At 43.2% G+C, this 22,508-nt stretch overlaps 2 protein-coding genes across 3 annotated transcripts in view; one reads left to right on the forward strand and one right to left on the reverse strand.

Annotated features, from left to right (window-relative positions):
• The first annotated feature begins 542 nt into the window (after positions 1-542).
• On the forward strand, positions 543-9,499 carry LOC134658291 (heat shock protein 68-like). Of its 2 annotated transcripts, XM_063513901.1 has the most exons (2): positions 543-2,516; positions 9,313-9,499. In XM_063513901.1, exons 1-2 carry the CDS (start codon positions 656-658, stop codon positions 9,471-9,473), a joined length of 2,022 nt encoding a protein of 673 aa, XP_063369971.1. In that variant the 5' UTR covers positions 543-655; the 3' UTR covers positions 9,474-9,499. The 2 variants fall into 2 exon arrangements, with proteins under 2 accessions (XP_063369971.1, XP_063369970.1); XM_063513900.1 differs by lacking the exon at positions 543-2,516 and having other exon boundaries at positions 7,334-9,499.
• A 1,487-nt stretch (positions 9,500-10,986) lies between these two features.
• The window catches only part of LOC134658513 (ankyrin repeat domain-containing protein 11-like), a 41,410-nt gene continuing 29,888 nt past the window's right edge, over positions 10,987-22,508 (reverse strand). Inside the window, exons 14-19 of the mRNA XM_063514199.1 lie at positions 20,952-21,060; positions 19,039-19,202; positions 18,088-18,169; positions 16,620-16,713; positions 13,714-13,915; positions 10,987-11,054 (exon numbers count right to left, since the gene is read on the reverse strand). Coding sequence (XP_063370269.1) covers positions 10,987-11,054; positions 13,714-13,915; positions 16,620-16,713; positions 18,088-18,169; positions 19,039-19,202; positions 20,952-21,060 — 719 coding nt within the window. The remainder of the gene's footprint in view (positions 11,055-13,713; positions 13,916-16,619; positions 16,714-18,087; positions 18,170-19,038; positions 19,203-20,951; positions 21,061-22,508) is intronic.

The following is a 22,508-nucleotide window of genomic DNA, read 5'->3' on the forward strand; positions in this document are numbered from 1 at the left end:
TGAAAATCTTAATGCGGTTCACAGAATACATCTACTTACCAAGTTTCAACAGTATAGTTCTTATAGTTTCGGAGAAAAGTGGCTGTGACATACTGACGGACAGACAGACGGACAGACAGACAGACAGACAGACATGACGAATCTATAAGGGTTCCGTTTTTTGCCATTTGGCTACGAAACCCTAAAAAAATGAGTTGGTAGGTCTAGGTACCTACTTAGCTACATAAAATGTAATGTTGTAAGATTATCGAAATTAGAAAAAATTACAAAATATCATATAAGTCCATTATTTTTCATAAACTGGTATTACTAATACATTGCCCGTCTCTTTCAATCTCATATAATATTGTATTCTATCTCCCTCACTAATTCAGAATAGTCGAGAACATTCGAGACCCAGCGTTAACTCGGTATAAATTCGGCTTCGACGTGAATGGCCGCCGAACAGTTGTCGAGAATAATCTAGAAAATACTGCGCTCTGATTGGTCGCTTTCCGAGTGGTATATAAGCAGCCGCGCTCTGGCGGGAACTCAGTTTATATCTGAACACAAAAGCGAAAGTACGGAGAAGTTGAGTGGTGAATACCTCTCGAGTTTATTACGTGATACATTATTGTTATTGTGAAAGGAAGTTATTAAAGACAATCTACGAAAAATGCCAGCAGTAGGAATTGATCTTGGAACGACTTACTCCTGTGTGGGAGTTTACCAGCACGGGAATGTGGAGATCATCGCGAACGACCAGGGCAACCGGACCACACCATCGTACGTGGCGTTCACGGACACCGAGCGACTGATCGGCGACGCCGCGAAGAACCAAGTCGCGCTCAACCCCAACAACACGGTGTTCGACGCCAAGCGACTCATCGGACGCAAGTTCGACGACCCGAAGATACAGGCGGACATGAAGCACTGGCCGTTTAAAGTGATCAGCGACTGTGGCAAGCCAAAGATCCAGGTCGAGTTCAAAGGCGAGACGAAGAGGTTCGCGCCGGAGGAGATCAGCAGCATGGTGTTGACGAAGATGAAGGAGACGGCCGAGGCGTACTTGGGCACGACAGTGCGGGACGCCGTCATCACGGTCCCGGCTTACTTCAACGACTCGCAGCGCCAAGCCACCAAGGACGCGGGCGCCATCGCCGGCCTCAACGTGCTGCGGATCATCAACGAGCCCACCGCCGCCGCGCTCGCGTACGGCTTGGACAAGAACTTGAAGGGCGAGCGCAACGTGTTGATCTTCGATCTCGGCGGCGGCACTTTCGACGTGTCCATCCTCACCATCGACGAGGGCTCGCTGTTCGAGGTGAAGGCGACGGCCGGCGACACGCATCTCGGAGGCGAGGACTTCGACAATAGGCTAGTGAACCATCTCGCGGACGAGTTCAAGCGCAAGTACAAGAAGGATCTGCGCGGCAACACCCGCGCGCTGCGCCGCCTGCGGACGGCCGCCGAGCGCGCCAAGCGCACCCTCTCGTCCAGCACCGAGGCGTCGATAGAGATCGACGCGCTGTACGAGGGCATCGACTACTACACGCGCATCTCCCGCGCGCGCTTCGAAGAGCTCAACTCCGATCTGTTCCGCGGCACGCTGGAGCCGGTCGAGAAGGCGCTGCGCGACGCTAAACTGGACAAGAGCCAGATCCACGACGTCGTGCTTGTCGGGGGCTCGACTCGCATACCGAAGATCCAGAGCCTTCTGCAGAACTTCTTCGGCGGCAAGCAGCTGAATCTCTCCATCAACCCCGACGAGGCGGTGGCGTACGGAGCGGCGGTGCAGGCGGCCATCCTCAGCGGATCCAACGACTCCAGGATCCAGGACGTGTTGCTGGTCGACGTGTCGCCGTTGTCTCTGGGCATCGAGACGGCCGGCGGCGTCATGACCAAAATCATCGAACGCAACTCCAAGATCCCGACCAAGCAGTCTCAGACCTTCACGACGTACTCGGACAACCAGCCAGCGGTCACCATCCAGGTGTACGAGGGCGAGCGCGCCATGACGAAGGACAACAACTTGCTGGGCACGTTCGACCTGACCGGCATCCCGCCCGCGCCCAGAGGGGTTCCCAAGATCGACGTCACCTTCGACATCGACGCTAACGGCATCCTGAACGTGTCTGCCAAGGAGAACAGCACCGGACGGAGCAAGAACATCGTCATCAAGAACGACAGAGGCAGACTGTCGCAGGCGGACATCGACAGAATGCTCGCCGAGGCCGAGCGCTACAAGGATGAAGACGAGAAGCAGAGGAAGAGGGTATCGGCGAGAAACCAACTTGAGGCCTATGTATTCAGCGTGAAGCAAGCCTTGGACGACGCGGGAGACAAGCTGAGCGAGCAGGACAAGAACACGGCTCGCAGCGAGTGCGAGGAGGCGCTGAGATGGCTGGACAACAACTCTCTGGCCGAGGTGGAGGAGTACGAGCATAAGCTGAAGGAGGTGCAGAGAGCGTGCTCGCCGGTGATGACCAAGATGCACGGCGGCGGCGCGGGCGGCAACCAAGGAGGCATGCCCGGGGGTATGTCTGGAGGCATGGGAGGAATGCCCGGAGGCATGGGAGGAATGGGTGGAATGCCCGGAGGCATGGGTGGCATGCCTGGATACCAAAGCAGAAATGATGGCCCCACCATTGAAGAAGTGGACTAAACCTCTTTAGATGTAATAGGATTTTCAAATTGATTTTGTAAATATTGTACAAAGACTGATTTATTTTAAGTAATTTATGTTTAATAAATAAGTATGAGTTCCTCTTTAAAATATCTTGTTTTATTTACTCAAAAGTAGACTGGGCATTAGCATAAAGATTAGCTATTAACTTACTTGCTGGACTGTACATGCATGAAATTGATCGAATTAATACTTTAGAATTTAACATGACCTAATCTTTTTGCTCATGTCTGAATGTAAGAACGTTTCAAAGAATATAGTTGAGTAGGTATTTATTTAGTATTTATCGAATTAAGATATTTGACTCTATCGTTTGGAACGTACTTATAGGTGCTTTAGCTAAAAACTAACTAGATCCATACTTTTGCAGGACACTTTTTGCGATCTCTTGCTGCTAAGAGACACAAACTTTTATTCTCTGTCCCTCTTATCAGAAAGTGTCCTGGAAAAGGATAAACTTCATAACCCCGTAACCATAATAACAGAACACCCATAACGGGATGCACGATTCTCTCGAAAACGGACACAGTACAGTAACCAATTCAGTGGCTTCTGTACTTACAGTTGTATACGTTGGTATATATATAAATAAAATAAAATAAAAAAGCCTTTATTGCCATGTAACTACATAGTTCAAACATACTTAACCACATGAAATAAATACAATTTAAACAGTTATATAACAATTAAATAGTTATAGTTTTTGTAATGATATATACTTGTACGTTTTACGAAAGTGGGGACACAGCTATTAGGCCACCAAATGAAGACCAAAAACAGCCACACAGGGGAAATAATAGGTGTATGAGCGAATTTTGGCACAGTTGTAGGTAAAAGTGCTAACTTAGCACAACCCCCATCCACCAGTACTTTCAGTATGTTGTATAAGGCACTTTTACCTACAACTGTGCCAAAATTCGCTCATACACCTATTATTTCCCCTGTTTTTCCTTCGTTTGGTGGCCTATTTATACAGAATGAGATTTGAATATCGTTATAAGTAAGCTATTTGTTAGAATGAGATAAATCTCATTCTAACAAATAGCTTTGTCCCTATTTACGTAAATAAAACTTACAAGTGTATCTCGGGCCTTACGTTAATAGTCTTGAAGGCACTTGTAGGTAGAGTCTGTGCGGAAAGAGAAGAGTCGTGGAATGTATTGGACCCCATACATTCCACAACACTTCTCATTCCGCACAAACCCTATACAGTATACAGTGTCATCATAGTCAAGTCACAATCACTTTTAGGAAACGCCAATCAAATAAAAGGCTTCGTCACACTGGCGCGTTTTCCGGACGGAGCGTGAGTGGGGCGCGCCGTTTTTACATATAAAACGCTCACACTCCGCTCACGCCCCGCCCGGAAAACGCGCCTGTGTGACGGAACCTTTAGGTACTGTCGCCACCATATAATTATATCGGAATGGCCGAGGCGCTCACAAATATCTGAACACGCCTGTATTGTCAAGGCGTTAGACTGCGTTTTCAGATATTTTTGAGCACCTCGGCCGCTCCGATATATCTGATGGCAACTGTACTTTGACTATTACGCATTTTGCGTACCTAAGTAATCTAAGTCGCAGAGAATCGTGCCGACTTGATTTTGCAAAGCTTAACTTATTAACACTGACAAGTCTATACATTTACGAAGCAGCTGTCTTTGTGAAGAAGAATCTAGAACTCTTCCCGCCATTTAATAATATAAATAATAGACCTCTTCGACAGTACCAAATGACACTACCGCCCTATAACTTTAAAATAAGAAAAAAAAGCGCCTATCACATGTGTATACAAATTTTTAACAAAATTCCTGCACACATAAAGACGCTACCATTTAACGAGTTCAAATTTAAATTGAAAAATATATTGTGTAATGCAAGTTTTTATAATATTGATGAATATTTTAATTATAAATTCTAACTATTACTTTATTGTGACATGTAAACTTTTGACATCATAAATTCTAATTTTTACTTCATTTTGACATGTAAACTTCTGACATTATAAATCCTAATTTTAATTATTAATTCTAACTATTACTTCATTATGACATGTAAACTATGACATTATAAATTCTAATTTTTACCTAATTTTGACATGTAAACTTTTGACATTATAAATCCTATTTTTTACTTCATTTTTACATGTAATCTTTTTATATTAAGTAAGGAAATTAGATTTAACTATAATAGTTTGATGAACTTATGCGCTGAATATGAATGACTAACTGACTGTAGATTGAGGCTTAAAACTTGATGTTTGTATTTAATAATTTAATTTTTGATAATATTTTAGTAAACGCGACATTTTGTAACTTATTTTCTTTTGACATGCATGAACTATGTCAATACAAATAATTTTCACATGCCATAAGGCCGAACATATCATGGGTCAATATGTACACTTAATAACATCTACTGTACCATATGTTTTCGTGAATAAACTTTCATTTCATTTCATTTCATTTAAGTTTAGGTAGGTATAGGTATAAAATTATTACTTTTTTGGGGTTCCGTATACAAAGGGTAAAAACGGGGCCCTAATTACTAAGACTATATAGTCCATCTGTTTGTCTTGGCAGTATCTCATGATGTATTTCTGTAGCCGCTATAACAACTAATACTAAAAACAAAATAATCGAACGAGCGAGCGAAGCGAAGTGAAGTTCTTACATTCAACTTGGAGCACACGGCTGGCTAGGGGGCCCCTAGCCCACCCCAGGGTTCATAGTTGACTACGGAACCCTAAAAAGGGTGTGAAATCTAATGTAATGTAAAGGCTTCGTCACACAGGTTTTCCGGGCGGGGCGTGAGCGGGGCGCGCTGCTTTTACATACAAAGCGCTCACGCCCCGCCCGGAAAACGCGCCAGTGTGACGGAACTTTTATAGTTTTGCCATTTCCGTCTGTCTGTCTGTCTGTCCGCGGTTTTGCTCTGTGATCGTTAGTGCTAGGCTAGAAAAATGCAATTTGGCATGGATATTGCACGGGGGCAATTTAGATTGCGGGATAATTTAAACTAATCGAAACATCTTCCATGTTTTACATTTTACATTATTAAACTAGAGTGCCATTTACCTAATTCATTTCAATAATTTTAGTAAATATTTAGGTTTTATTACTTATTTATTTAATTTATTTAAACATTTTGAAAAGCCTGGTACAGCTGGTACACATGTGGAATCCGACTTGATGAAAAAACTTTATTAGAAAACTGTTCGCTAAAAATATTATTTTGAGAGTTAGGTGTACAAAAAAATCTACCTATTTTTTTGTCGTGTCGTGTTGTACCTAACATACAAAACCTGCTCACAAAATTTCATGAAAATCGGTTGAGAAATGCGGGGGAGAACATTCGGCCATACGAAAGCATTTTTGCTCAAACTGAAACGGAGAGCTTAAAATCATACCTCACGTAGTCGGGTAAAAAATGTAATGAATCATCTTTTTTTGGCGTTTAAACTTAATTTCTAATTTCACAAGTCCAGGAAATTTCGAGTTTCTTCCTCACCTACACAGCAATCATGTACAGGTATACTACATAGGGTATATGCCTGTGACCTTCATTCAGATATGTGGACAATAACGTAAATCTATCTTTTGCTTGCTACAATCGAGCTAGCGAGTACGCTACTCGCCACAAGATGGCGATGTAAACGCACAATCTATTTTTAGCTCAAATTAAAATTGCATTTACTTTTCATTTCTGGTTATCATATTTATAATCTTAATACAAACAATAACAATGACAAGCACCCTGAATTTTCTGATTGTAGATAATAATAATATTTATATTTACTTTCGCGAAATTTCTGGAAGCTGTATTAGGTATGTCATTCTAAGTGTGGTGCGACGAATAGCGCTGTCTTTTTCTTATGCTGCAGGTCAACACGAGGTCAACGGAGGCAAGTGATACCACAGAGGAAATTGTCAGAAAAATTACGATAAAGGTTCCGTCACACAGGCGCGTTTTCCGGGCGGCGCGTGAGCGGGGCGTGAGCATTTTATACGTAAAGGCTTCGGCACACAGGCTTCGGCATCGGGTTTTCCGGGCGGGGCGTGAGAGTTTTGTATGTAAAAGCGGCGCGCTCCGCTCACGCCCCACCCGAAAAACGCGCCTGTGTGACGAAGCTGATTTACGTATATATTACCAGATACTCACAGACTCTACTCAATTTTGCCCAATTTTCACAGTTGGGTTTTTATGTCAGTTAAATAAAATAAAAAATAAAATAAAAAGTCATTTATTCAGTCAGTTAAGTTTATAAATACATAAATAGATATATATAAACAAAAACCTACACAATTTATACTCTTTATGATTACGTAAAATTATATTATTTTTGATAAACGCATGGAAATTACAAAATAAATCGTACAAATCCAGCATTTTTTTACCACCTGGTATTACTAACTTTTTTCTTTCTCTTTCAGACACACGCGAAATTTATCGTCTGTCTTGTTCTTCGACACCGAACAGTCGAGAACACCCGAGACCCGACATCGACCCCATTGGCCGCCGAACAACTGTCGAGAATTATCTAGAAAATGCTGGGCTGTGATTGGCCGCTAGCGGAGGGGTATATAAGCAGCCGCGCTCTGGCGGGAACTCAGTTTATACCTGAACACAAAAGCGAATACGGAGAAGTTGAGTGGTGAATACCTCTCGAGTTATTACGTGATATTGTATTGAACAAGAAAGTTAGTGAAGTTAATCTACGAAAAATGCCAGCAGTAGGAATTGATCTTGGAACGACTTACTCCTGTGTGGGAGTTTACCAGCACGGGAATGTGGACATCATCGCGAACGACCAGGGCAACCGGACCACACCATCGTACGTGGCGTTCACGGACACCGAGCGACTGATCGGCGACGCCGCGAAGAACCAAGTCGCGCTCAACCCCAACAACACTGTGTTCGACGCCAAGCGACTCATCGGACGCAAGTTCGACGACCCGAAGATACAGGCGGACATGAAGCACTGGCCGTTTAAAGTGATCAGCGACTGTGGCAAGCCAAAGATCCAGGTCGAGTTCAAAGGCGAGACGAAGAGGTTCGCGCCGGAGGAGATCAGCAGCATGGTGTTGACGAAGATGAAGGAGACGGCCGAGGCGTACTTGGGCACGACAGTGCGGGACGCCGTCATCACGGTCCCGGCTTACTTCAACGACTCGCAGCGCCAAGCCACCAAGGACGCGGGCGCCATCGCCGGCCTCAACGTGCTGCGGATCATCAACGAGCCCACCGCCGCCGCGCTCGCGTACGGCTTGGACAAGAACTTGAAGGGCGAGCGCAACGTGTTGATCTTCGATCTCGGCGGCGGCACTTTCGACGTGTCCATCCTCACCATCGACGAGGGCTCGCTGTTCGAGGTGAAGGCGACGGCCGGCGACACGCATCTCGGAGGCGAGGACTTCGACAATAGGCTAGTGAACCATCTCGCGGACGAGTTCAAGCGCAAGTACAAGAAGGATCTGCGCGGCAACACCCGCGCGCTGCGCCGCCTGCGGACGGCCGCCGAGCGCGCCAAGCGCACCCTCTCGTCCAGCACCGAGGCGTCGATAGAGATCGACGCGCTGTACGAGGGCATCGACTACTACACGCGCATCTCCCGCGCGCGCTTCGAAGAGCTCAACTCCGATCTGTTCCGCGGCACGCTGGAGCCGGTCGAGAAGGCGCTGCGCGACGCTAAACTGGACAAGAGCCAGATCCACGACGTCGTGCTCGTCGGGGGCTCGACTCGCATACCGAAGATCCAGAGCCTTCTGCAGAACTTCTTCGGCGGCAAGCAGCTGAATCTCTCCATCAACCCCGACGAGGCGGTGGCGTACGGAGCGGCGGTGCAGGCGGCCATCCTCAGCGGATCCAACGACTCCAGGATCCAGGACGTGTTGCTGGTCGACGTGTCGCCGTTGTCTCTGGGCATCGAGACGGCCGGCGGCGTCATGACCAAAATCATCGAACGCAACTCCAAGATCCCGACCAAGCAGTCTCAGACCTTCACGACGTACTCGGACAACCAGCCGGCGGTCACCATCCAGGTGTACGAGGGCGAGCGCGCCATGACGAAGGACAACAACTTGCTGGGCACGTTCGACCTGACCGGCATCCCGCCCGCGCCCAGAGGGGTGCCCAAGATCGACGTCACCTTCGACATCGACGCTAACGGCATCCTGAACGTGTCTGCCAAGGAGAACAGCACCGGACGGAGCAAGAACATCGTCATCAAGAACGACAGAGGCAGACTGTCGCAGGCGGACATCGACAGAATGCTCGCCGAGGCCGAGCGCTACAAGGACGAAGACGAGAAGCAGAGGAAGAGGGTATCGGCGAGAAACCAACTTGAGGCCTATGTATTCAGCGTGAAGCAAGCCTTGGACGACGCGGGAGACAAGCTGAGCGAGCAGGACAAGAACACGGCTCGCAGCGAGTGCGAGGAGGCGCTGAGATGGCTGGACAACAACTCTCTGGCCGAGGTGGAGGAGTACGAGCATAAGCTGAAGGAGGTGCAGAGAGCGTGCTCGCCGGTGATGACCAAGATGCACGGCGGCGGCGCGGGCGGCAACCAAGGAGGCATGGGAGGAATGCCCGGAGGCATGGGAGGAATGCCCGGAGGCATGGGAGGAATGCCCGGAGGCATGGGAGGAATGCCCGGAGGCATGGGAGGAATGCCCGGAGGCATGGGAGGAATGCCCGGAGGCATGGGAGGAATGCCCGGAGGCATGGGAGGAATGCCCGGTGGCATGGGAGGAATGGGTGGATACCAAAGCAGAAATGATGGCCCCACAATTGAAGAAGTTGATTAAAGCGGTTTCGATGTAATAGGATTTTCAAATTGTCCTAATGAATGAATGTTCCTAATCATTTAGTATTTACCAAAACTGTGATTATATTAGGTTAAGATAATTTAAATAAAACTCATACTTATTTATTAATTTTTATACATTTTGTTTTATTTGAAACGAAATTCATCATAAATGACATGGGCATACAGATGTAAAGATTTGTTTTGTAAAACATATAACAAACAGTAAAAACAAGTATGTACACCTGTTTGCCCGTGACTATTATACCTAGTAATAATGCCTGAAACCTGAAAGTAATTCAAACTCTCTCTAAGTTTTATATAAACTTAGAGAGGTAGTCAAATTGTCCATAATCAAAGCAAAATCAAAAACCATAACTAAAATAATAAAAGAACAAAAATGGCGCTGGACAGGCCATATGATGAGAGAAACCTTGGATAAGTGGACAAGAGACCTTGTAGAGTAGTGCCCTAGATATAATAAAAGAAAGAGTGGCCCACAAAAGTTTTGATGGTCGAATGATTTAACAAGAATAGGAGGTAAATGGATGTAAACAGCAAAAGAAAGGAACAAATGGAAAGCTATGGAGGAGGCCTACGTCAAAGGACGAGTTGAAGCTAAAGTTGATAAATCAAATTAATATATGTTATGTACCAGCTTCAATAATAAAGGTTAATTACAATTACAATGAAAACTATTTTAAGTTGGTTATTACAAAATGAATTTGGTTTTCATTGCTTTTGGCTGGTTTTAGTGTCACGCGGACCGCGCGGACCCGTCAAAGTTCCGTCACACAGGCGCGTTTTCCGGGCGGGGCGCGCCGCTTTTAAGGCTTCGTCACACAGGCGCGTTTTCTTAAAACGCTCACGCTCCGCTGTGTTAACGTCATTATTTCATAGAAGTTTGACGTTTAAAAATAACACTTGCACAATCTGGGCTATCATTATCGCTGCCAATTTAGCTTGGTTTGACTTTATCTAGGATATAATAAACAGCTTATTGAATGAGGTTGGCCGGTCGAAGTATTTAGCAGATGGCGCCATCATAGCTTGCCCTGTCAAGCCCTAGAATTGTGTCAAATTTTTGATTTTTTAAGGCCCTGGAAGCCAGCCCTTTAAGCCAAAACTCATAAAAAAAGGGGCAAGCTATGATGGCGCCATCTATGCAAACCTTGGACAGTTGCCAACCCATATTGTAGTGGTTCTGGCAGAAATAATACGATATAATAAGTTTAACATGTTTTATTCGACGGTTTAAGGCCCGTGCACACCGGATGCGTGTGAGTAGACGTGCACGTGTGTGTTGTAGTATACAGATCCTTATGAGAGGCGGCACACCGCTTGCGTGACGTGTGCGTGTGTGTTGTAGTATACAGATCCTTATGAGAGACGGCACACCGCTTGCGTGACGTGTGTGTGTGCGGCTGCATCATTTTAGCGCACGCGCACGTCACGCACACGCAGCCAGTGTGCTCCGGCCATCATTGTCAAGTCATTTGATGACAGCCGGGTGACTATTGGAAGGAGATAAGTCCGGGCGGTGGTTCTGGCGGCATGAACGCGGGCATTGGCACGTTGGGGTCTGAAAACAATAATGTTTTATTTTAAAATATATAAATATTTAGAAGCGCTGGTGGCCTAGCGGTAAGAGCGTGCGACTTGCAATCCGGAGGTCGCGGGTTCAAACCCCGGCTCGTACCAATGAGTTTTTCGGAACTAACGTACGAAATATCATTTGATATTTGCCAGTCGCTTTTCGGTGAAGGAAAACATCGTGAGGAAACCGGACTAATCCCAGTAAGGCCTAGTTTACCCTCTGGGTTGGAAGGTCAGATGGCAGTCGCTTTCGTAAAAACTAGTGCCTACGCCAATTCCTGGGATTAGTTGCCAAGCGGACCCCAGGCTCCAATGAGCCGTGGCCAAAATGCCGGGACAACGCGAGGAAGAAGATAAATATTTATTCGATATACACATAATGGTCTCTAGAAATGGCACCTATAATTGCATGGAATGGGGTTGGTGTCGATGTATTTTTACAGATGGTGCCGGTCGTCTTTTGCTTTACGAAATCGGCATTAGCACATCGTTTTGTAAAAATAGTTGAAGTGTAAAAATATCAGACATTAAGCATTTTTGGCAATCGAGACAAAGTATTATGTCGGGAGCACTCGAAGTTTTTTACATTTTAAATATTGCCAATGATTTTTTGATATTTTGGGACGAAAAAAGACTTTTGCAAGAGACATCGGGCCTTACGTCGCTTCCTATCGGCAGAATGGATGTAATAATCCTTTTCTCAAACATGCAATGAAATGTCGTCGCTCCGGGCGTTATATCAGGCTTCGAAGTATCACGTTTAGGGCGGAGCAACTCCAGAGAACTGTAAAGAAATTTCATACGAAATTGAAGGCCTAGGCCGGGAAGTAATTTTTTTTTAAATTCTAATGTAAACATGGGATCTGTGTCCACACAGGCTAAACAGCCGAATTATATATATATTTTTTATATTTTAGTGAATGAATGGTTATCGGACCAGAATATCCGTGTTAACGCCTGTTATACACGAACGTACTGATATTAAGAATACGAGTCTGTATGATTCAATGTGTTGATGAATAAATTTAACATCTTGTCTATACGTAAGTCGCCAGAGACCATAGACAATATTTAAAATCCTCTGCATTTATTTTATTTATTGAAATTGAGATTCTTATTATCAGGTTGTGTATAATGGCCCTAATAGGGTCTATTCGAACACTGCACACGCGAAATACGGACGACTTCCGTAAAAAAAAAGTCATTATGGCAGGATTGGAAGAAAAATTAAAAAACTTTAGTCGTGTAGCTATTTGTGAATGATATTTATAATTTGTTTTTTTGAGTGGTGATTTTTTTTATTTCATTGCATATTATGTTTGAGAAAAGCACTATACATGCCTAGCCGTGAAAAGGTCTTGCCGACTTCGTATCACTATCCGTCTATACCTACTCACCCGGCAAGCCCTTCTTTCCCGGCGTCTGCAGTAATGTACTATTAAGCGGATAATATTATGGAGCCGGGGTCCTCTCGGGCTTGCAATCTGTGACGATCGGCCACGTCAGCCATATTCGGGCGCACGAGCGCCGAGCTAACAGGAACAGGCGGTCTAGCCAAGGTGACAATCGCTATCGCTTCGCCATCGAATCGCTTTGTGTTTTTTTATCACTCTTTACTAGTTTGACAGGGACAATAGGCTACATGACTAATTTTTTTTTATGGTATCAATCGATCGGGTTTGTTTTTAGGATCAAATGTCTATATGGGACCCATTGCATTAAAGTAACACGAAAGTCAGAAATTGTAGTCAAAGTCCGACAGTCGCACTTCACTCGCGAAACGCCCTATACAAAACGGCCAGAGGCCGTGACGTCATCGCCCATCTTGTAGTATGGACAAAACAAGAAAATTGCGTTTTTGTCGGTGAAATATTGCGTTTATGTATATAGTTGCTATACAATATTTTTTTGGATGAAATGTAAGGAATCGAATGGTACCCTTACTTTTATCGTTTTTGGAAGTTAAAAAAAACTTAAATTTTGAAACTTTCAGGTCCTGTAATTTTTCAATATTTTATTTTAATATCCACATTATTGTGATAAATTGCTCGTTTGCTATTTATTTTACTAGATTTTGTTTTAAAATTCAACATGTGTCATCATCCCTATTGCGTTTCGTTCGCTACGGAGCGTTAGCGATCGGCATGTTGTCAGGGCCCGGGAGCCCCTAGGTACTAGGAGTCGAGGAGTCGAAGGGGTCGTCATCAGTATCAGGGATGTTGCGGATGCAGATTTTTTGACATCCGCGGACGCGGATGCGGATATTTAAAGGCTCACATCCGCGGATGCGGATGTCAAGATTAGGTACTTAGAAAACGTTAAATATTACATTTTTAGTATTTTTTTATTTAAAAAAAAAACGACACGTTTAGTATTTGAGCAAGAATATAGGCGCGTTATATTTAATAAACAGTAACTTGGCCGACTTTTCTGGATCTAGACGATTTCGTTATAGGTAATGACGAAATTACCTAGCACTTACGCTGCCGCTAAGACGTTCCTGTACCGACTTGTTTGACATCCGCATCCGCATAAGCTCCGCATCGATTTTATGCGGATGCAGATGCGGATGTTGAAAATAATGCGGAAGTTCCGCGGATGCGGATGCGGATGTTCGCAATATCCCTGATCAGTATGTCCCTCACCGAACTTGTGTTGGTGTTGCGGCGGCGCGAGCCCCCTCGGGGGCGGTCGGCGCAGCAGGTGCAGGGGGGGCGCGGCGCCGGGGGCGGGGGGCGGCGAGCCGGGCGGGGGCGGGGGCGGGGGCAGCGCGTCCCACAGCGGCACGTGGTCCGCGTGCGTGGCGGGGCACGGCCACGCGCAGCCCGAGCGACGGCCGCGCATGCGCTGAAATTAAAACAAATAGGTACTGTAGGTTGTAGGTGGTTCAATGTATTGAAATCGCACCACAAAATTCATAATAGTACTGACATAGAGAAAAAAATACATAGAGTGCTCACTCCATACATCAGTTTTAGTACCTAAAAGACTATTAGCATCTAGCATCGAGTAGCGGAACTATAAGTACTGCTACTTGACAATAGATGTAGCCACCGACCGGAAAGTCTTATGCTGTTGAGATAAGACTTTCCGGTCGGTGCTACATCTATTGTCAAGTAGCAGTACTGATAGTTCCGCTACTCGATGCTAGATGTAGACACTGAAATTAATAGTCTGAACTGATGTACGGAGTGAGCACTCTATGTATTTTTTTCTCTATGGTACTGAGTACAAAAAATTCACTGTCTAACGAGACGCATCCATTACGACAGATGTGACCGCTAGGTGGCGCAAACGCGAGCAGGCGTCCGTTATATAATTTCTTTTTAAACTTGACTATACTTAGTTTTTTTTAGGATTAGAAATTTGGTAAACAATCTTCATGTGTCTTTTAATTGAAAAAACACTTTTTAAAAATCTATAACTATTACTTATGAAAGCAGAAGACTATAAAAGATCGTATTAGATTCATAATTGTTACATATTTACCGTAACTTATTTTTAAAATGTGGTTTTCAATTAAAATACACATCAAGATTGTTTACCAAATTTCTAATCCTAAAAAAAACGAAGTACAATAAACATTGTTTTAACTTCATTTATCATATTGTACTAACGTAGTACATTTTTCTAAATTTTAATGAAATATTTTTGGGATGATTCATAATTAAAAGTAAAATAATTATAATTCATAATTATAAATAAATAAAAATACCTTTTTCACCACACCAGCTCGGAAAGGCTTACTTTGCACTTCAAAAACCGATAGCAAAGTTGCATTTTATTCACATATGAGGCAAAGTAATGAAATGCAAATTTTGAGTTGTTTTTCTTATGTTTGCTGGTAGAATTGACTTTTAAACGATGATTTTGGATGATAATTATTTAATAACATTCATTTCGATTTGATTTGGTTTGATATTTTACATTTAATATTTGCTTCGAGTTGGTGTGGTGAAAAATTTTGTGTTTCACTCGGGGGCAAATTTCGTTTAACCCTCGTGCTTTGAAACCCTCGCAACGTTCAAGATTCCAATTATGGAATCTTTCGCTTGCTCGGGTATCAATATTAGCACGAGCGGTTAAACAACAACTTTGCCCCCTTGTAAAACAAATAACTATTTCTTATTTCAACGATTTTAATACTATTATATTATACTACTTGTCAATCCGCAACTCTTAAAATGAAAGTAATAAGTAATACAAACAATAGGCTACATGACTAATTTTCATTTATGGTATCAATCGATCGGGTTTGTTTTTAGGATCAAATGTCTATATGGGACCCATTGCATTAAAGTAACACAAAAGTCAGAAATTGTAGTCAAAGGCCGACAGTCGCACTTCACTCGCGAAACGCCCTATACAAAACGGCCAGAGGCCGTGACGTCAAGGTCTCTGGGAGCCCGTCTTGTAGTATGGACAAAACAAGAAAATTGCGTTTTTGCCGGTGAAATATTGCGTTTATGTATATAGTTGCTATACAATATTTTTTTGGATGAAATGTAAGGAATCGAATGGTACCCTTACTTTTATCGTTTCTGGAAGTTAAAAAAAACTACAATTTTGAAACTTTCAGGTCCTGTATTTTTGTAATTTTTCAATATTTTATTTTAATATCCACATTATTGTGATAAATTGCTCGTTTGCTATCTACCTTCCTAGATTTTGTTATAAAATTCAACATGTGTCATCATCACATGTGCACACACGCACACACGACGTCACGTTCAAATTAACTCCTCCTTCTACATAGTTATAATTAAACATATATATATTTATACAGTCAGCCACCCTATTGGACTTATGTGCTTATTGTGTCTTTTTTCTTTTTCCTTGTTTGTTTTATTTTGTTAATGTGTTTTGCGACAATAAACGACTTTTTATTTATTTATTATTTATTTATCATCCCTATTGAGAAACAACAACAAGATTTATAGATGCGGCAATACATATACTGAAACAAAAATACAATTGGGCAGGGCACATCGCCAGGATGAAAAACAACAGATGGACAAAAGTAGCAACAAATTGGAATCCAAAAATTGGTAAAAGAAAAAAGGGCAAACCAAAGACAAGATGGGAAAAAGACCTAATAGAAACAATAGGAAAAGACTGGAAAGAAAGGGCAATAGATAGACAAGAATGGAAGGGAATGTCGGACAAATACTTAAATATATTAGAAAAAGGCGATTCGGAAGAGGCCTAGGTCAAAAAGACCTTACGAACATGCATGTAGAAATATATATACACATATGATGGTTAAATGAAATGTTAACAGTTCGTATAAGAAAGGCTTTAATAATAATAAGGTCAAGTGAGGTAAATGCAACTATGGGGTTATTGCGTCTCTCCGTTCTTTCTCGAATACGATTGGTCGAAACGCCCTCTACTATGCAACGTTTCATGCCTGAGCTACTTGGAAATGAAACGTTGCATAGTAGAGGGCGTTTCGACCAATCGTATTCGAGAAAGAACGGAGAGACGCAATAATCCCATAGTTGCATTTACCTCACTTGACCTTAATAAATTGAGAAACAATGTGGTGTACCTTCTTGGGCGGCGGTTCCTCGGTGTCGGAGTCTTGCCCCGGCGCGTACCCGTCCGCGAAGCTCACGCGCTTGCGCCCGCGCCCGCCGCCCGACCTGCTACATAAAACATAACACACGTATTTTTAGTACATATTTACAAATACCTACACATCAGGGATGTTGCGAACATCCGCATCCGCAACCGCGGAACTTCCGCATTATTTTCGACATCCGCATCTGCATCCGCATCCGCATAAAATCGATGCGGAGCTTATGCGGATGCGGATGTCGAACAAGTTGGTACAGGAACGTCTTAGCGGCGGCGTAAGTGCTGGGTAATTTCGTCATTACCTATAACGAAATCGTCTAGATCCAGAAAAGTCGGCCAAGTTACTGTTTATTAAATATAACGCACCTATATTCTTGCTCAAATACTAAACGTTTCGTTTTTTTTTAAATAAAAAAATACTAAAAATTTAATATTTGACGTTTTCTAAGTACCTAATCTTGACATCCGCATCCGCATCCGCGGATGTGAGCCTTTAAATGTCCGCATCCGCGGATGTCAAAAAATCTACATCCGCAACATGCCTGCTACACATACCAACCGCAACCATTGCATTATTTTATAACATTTAAATTCACCAAACATTGATTTTGAGGACATTATAAACCACAATATCCTCCTAAGGCCCAACGAAAAATTGAGTATGTAGTATATATTGTGTATTGAGTGTGTATATTTTTTTAGATATATTACTCACTTTTATGTTATTAATATTTTGTTGAAATAAATGTTGTATGTAGTCAGTACGGCCCGTAGTCCTACCAGTAGTACTATTGTTTTATACTCATTCAGACCCAAGTACTTAAAAGACTTTTTTTAATGTTATTGTACTTATGCAGCACCTTGTACAGCACTTTGATTTTTTTTGTTACGAACTTGTTAAAGTGCTCACAGACAAAACAAAACAGTCCTTTAGAAGTTCGTACACGCCAATTTCGATAAGCGCAAAATTTGAAATGGGTTTTCTATTAAGTCCTACTGGTAGGACCGTGGTACGCTATGACTACACAATTGTTGTAGGAGCTGGGTCTGAATAAGAAAGTTAATAAGTACTATGGGTAGGACCTTGGGCCTTAGGAGAATATGACCAGACTACAACATTTCGGAGTGTATCTTTTATCATTCACTTTATTTCGTACCTGGATTTTTTCTAAAAGCGTTATGACGAATTTTTTTTTCTGAATTCATGTCCCGCTAACGCCATACGTAGCCTATCAATCGGACTAAGCTAACTCAGCAACCACTATGAGTACTATGACGTCACATTTTCATAAAAACCTGACGCTTATGTGCTGACACTTTTACAATTTGTCATTGCAAAATCTGTGCAGAGTTAACTAGGTCTGACTCCATCTCTGTGAGTAACGATGACTATTAAAAATAAAGCCATTCAATTAAATAGTTATCTGTTCTGTACTCACGTGATCAGTATGCCTTTCTCCCTGTTGTCCTTGTCAGCATCCGTGTCTTTATGTTCCGGCTCCATCGCTATCTCACCCAAAACTAAAACAAAATTACAATTTATTAAACAAACATTCCCTACTTTGAGCACGATTCTAAGTCAGTCGTTCGTTAACACATTCATTGCCACCCAGTCAAACATGAAACAAGACATCCGCGCCAGGCCACAAACATTTCGTCACATAAACTGTAGTACCACGATCCCGACTATCGGGTCGTCCGGCCTGGGAACGAGATCAAAAAATACCCGATAGTATGCACTAAATGTGTTAACTTGCATGCAATTTTCATTACAATGCGGTATCTGATCAAACTTTGGAATGCTGTCTCCCTTACTAGTGGGCAATGTAACGTGAATTGCATGCAAATTCTTGCTAGTCTAGGCCTCGCTTTATGCATCGTACCATTCACATGGTATAGGTATTCCTTGTGGATATTTTCTACGAAAAAAAAACTCTAACCCGGCTACGGTCATTTCATACCATTCGATTTCGACCCTTTTTAAATAAATGGCCGGTCCATCGCACCTTAAGGTTCGATGCACGCACGCACGCGACAGAGACAAGCGACCGAGACAGAAGGCCGCGACCGGAGACCGCGACCGTCACTTGACGATAGGCGACATAATAAGCGACAGTTCGCGGCGAGACAGAGACAGGAGACAGAAACGCGTCTTTCTGTCTCCTGTCTCTGTCTCGCCGCGAGCTTTACATGCCTTTACATGTTACATGTCCATGTACGGTTCATCGTAACTGCTGGTCTAAACTATGAGTCCTCACCCGTGTGCCTCAACGCCTGGTCGATCCTATCGTCCAGCGTCTGTCCTTGTCCCGCGCTTGTTGCTGCGCCTGCGCGTCGGTCGCGGAGAAGCAGTTTCATCGTAACTGCTGGTCTAAACTATGAGTCCTCACCCGTGTGCCTCAACGCCTGGTCGATCCTATCGTCCAGCGTCCCGCGTCTGTCTTCCTGCGACTGCGACTGTTGCTGCGACTGCGCGTCGGTCGCAGAGAAGCAGTCGCCGTACTGCAGCCGGTCCATCGCACCGTACATGTCCATGTACGCTTCATCGTAGCTGCTGGAAAAAAATCAATGGTATATTACAGGGATGTTGCGGATGCAGATTTTTTGACATCCGCGGATGCGGATGCGGATATTTAAAGGCTCACATCCGCGGATGCGGATGCGGATGTCAAGATTAGGTACTTAGAAAACGTCAAATATTACATTTTTAGTATTTTTTTATTAAAAAAAACGAAACGTTTTAGTATTTGAGCAAGAATATAGGTGTGTTGTATTTAATAAACAGTAACTTGGCCGACTTTTCTGGATCTAGACGATTTCGTTATAGATAATGACGAAATTACCTAGCACTTACGCCGCCGCTAAGACGTTCCTGTACCGACTTGTTCGACATCCGCATCCGCATAAGCTCCGCATCGATTTTATGCGGATGCGGATGCAGATGCGGATGGTGAAAATAATGCGGAAGTTCCGCGGATGCGGATGCGGATGTTCGCAACATCCCTGGTATATTACTAGGTAATAGCATCCTATAGAAGTGGTCTACGCGTGCCTCCGTGAGGGACAAAACATACGCAATGCGACGCTATGATTGCAATCATCCATACTAATTTGACTGTGACAAGGACAAACAATAATAGCGCTTTCGCTGCTACTCCTACTGAAAGATACATCTATCCCGTTCTGTCAGTTATCCCCACCACTCATGCCCAATCCAGTTTAATACTAGATTCATGTACTAATATTAGGTCATTTAACCCTTCATATAACCATAGAGAAATATAGTAAGACAAGAGTGCTCACTCCATACATCAGTTTTGGTACCAAAAATACTATTATTTTCATAGTCTACATCTAGCATCGAGTAGCGGAACTATCAGTACTGCTACTTGACAATAGATGTAGCACCGACCGGAAAGTCTTGTGCGAGTCTTGAGGGCTCGAGTCTTTAAGTCTAAAAATAAGCGTTATTCACAACTATAGACTAAGAATCCTCTAGACGGAGTTTAGAGCAATTATTTCATGAAACCGATGCTGCGAAAAATACTGGGGTGCGAGGTAAGCGAGTCCCGTGCCGTGATTGGTCCGTTCAAAGACACGGACGTCACACAAAGACACTTTGACTCGAAGATGGAGTAAAACTACCGTATATTTGTGGCAGAGGGTGTAACGCTACTATGCTCAGTCTTACTTTAAAGGGCCGTCACAATAGATCAATACTTGGTCGACGTGACACTCAAAGGCCCGATACCACCCCTAATAATAATAATGCTCAGTCTGGAGGATGTGTTGAGAGGAGAAGCGCTGGTGGCCTAGCGGTAAGAGCGTGCGACTTGCAATCCGGAGGTCGCGGGTTCGAACTCCGGCTCGTACCAATGAGTTTTTCGGAACTTATGTACGAAATATCATTTGATATTTGCCAGTCGCTTTTCGGTGAAGGAAAACATCGTGAGGAAACCGGACTAATCCCAATACGGGCCTAGTTTACCCTCCGGGTTGGAAGGTCAGACGGCAGTCGCTTTCGTAAAACTAGTGCCCACGCCGATTCCTGGGATTAGTTGCCAAGCGGACCCCAGGCTCCCATGAGCCGTGGCAAAATGCCGGGACAACGCGAGGAAGATGATATGTATTGTAGTAACACTGATTTAAACTTTCACGATTTTTACACATTATTAAATTATACAACGGAGTCTTCTCCGAGACCACGGGGACAACGCCGTCTTCGAAACGTCGGAGGTAAATCTTAAAACTTAGATACGCGATTAAGTCCCGTTGTATAATTTAATAATGTATTGTAGTGTACCCCTCGCTGGTGTCGTTTCTGCTGGTGATGGTGTCGATGCGGTACACGGGCTCTGGGGTGAAGTCCGCGCCGCCCGTCAGCACGATATTCACTTCGCCCGGTTTCAAACCTGGAACCGACGAGGACATTAAGATAATATTTTAATATTTATTCATTTAAAACATGCTAATTTGATTGATACAATGTAGTGTTGAGTCGCTCACTCGTGAGGCACCTCATTTGTACCACTCATTTTGTTAATTTGTCGCAGTACTTCGTACCGCAAATATGTCTTACTTCACTCCTCTATTCATTTTACTTGATTCTAAAATAATCTTTCTCCTAAAAGTTCTATTCTTAACCTCCAGAATTGCACTCCAATTAAATGTTACTATTTATTTATTTATAAAGGAAGTTATGAATACATAAATATGTATATACATTAAATATTTTTGTCGCCGTTGGAATTAATGGAATAGTCGACGCTGAAAATAGGCTAGTACCTCACCTCATTTGAAGTAAGACATTGTAACACCTCATTTTAGAAAATGAGGTACTCATACAAACTCATTTTAAATTGATGTCCTACCCATCACTAATACAATGGTAATTATCCAATTTATGCTTAAATACTAGTACATTCATAGATTCAACTTAAAATAAGTAAAGGTCATGTTAAGAACTATAAATACCGGACAAATGTGTATTTTCTGTCGCTAATGGAAATTTGATAACAATACCTAAACTAAGTAAACATTTACTTGTGTCTTGGGTATGCACTTTTTGTAGGTCAATGTGTAAGTGGGGAAGTGCTTACCAACAAAAAGATTATTTACATAATAATAACAATAACTAATATACTATGACTACTAATATACATTGAAGTTTCTTCGTCGGTATTATTAATTACGTTGAATATAGTGGAAAATCCAATATATGGGTGAATCAATTTTTTCTTGTCACTCGTTGTCGTGGTTACGTTCTCCTGGGTCACTCTTTAAAACCGGATTTTTTGCATTTAAATTCACCAAACACGCTTTTTAGGGTTCCGTACCCAAAGGGTAAAAACGGGACCCTATTACTAAGACTCCGCTGTCCGTCCGTCCGTCTGTCACCAGGCTGTATCTCACGAACCGTGATAGCTAGACAGTTGAAATTTTCACAGATGATGTATTTCTGTTGCCGCTATAACAACAAATACTAAAAACAGAATAAAGTAAAGATTTAAGTGGGGCTCCCATACAACAAACGTGATTTTTGACCGAAGTTAAGCAACGTCGGGCGGGGTCAGTACTTGGATGGGTGACCGTTTTTTTGCTTGTTTTGCTCTATTTTTTGTTGATGGTGCGGAACCCTCCGTGCGCGAGTCCGACTCGCACTTGGCCGGTTTTTTTTGTGACACATATAAACCCTTTCCATTGAGGGTCGTCTACCAAGCGTGTCAGAAGAAGGTGGTGTACAATGTCTTCTAACAAACTATGCTCCTATTGTCTCTTGGCTGACCGGACAGAATAACAACAAGAAATAGTTGATCCACCCAATTACTTTCATTATTTACTTTGAATCAGTGGAAGATCC

The sequence above is a fragment of the Cydia amplana genome, chromosome 22 (assembly GCF_948474715.1).
Source record: "Cydia amplana chromosome 22, ilCydAmpl1.1, whole genome shotgun sequence".
NCBI lineage: Eukaryota > Metazoa > Arthropoda > Insecta > Lepidoptera > Tortricidae > Cydia > Cydia amplana.

What these genes read in the sequence shown, in the direction of transcription:
- LOC134658291 (XM_063513900.1), top strand. Translation starts at nt 7,392, where the DNA reads ATGCCAGCAGTAGGAATTGATCTTGGAACGACTTACTCCTGTGTGGGA.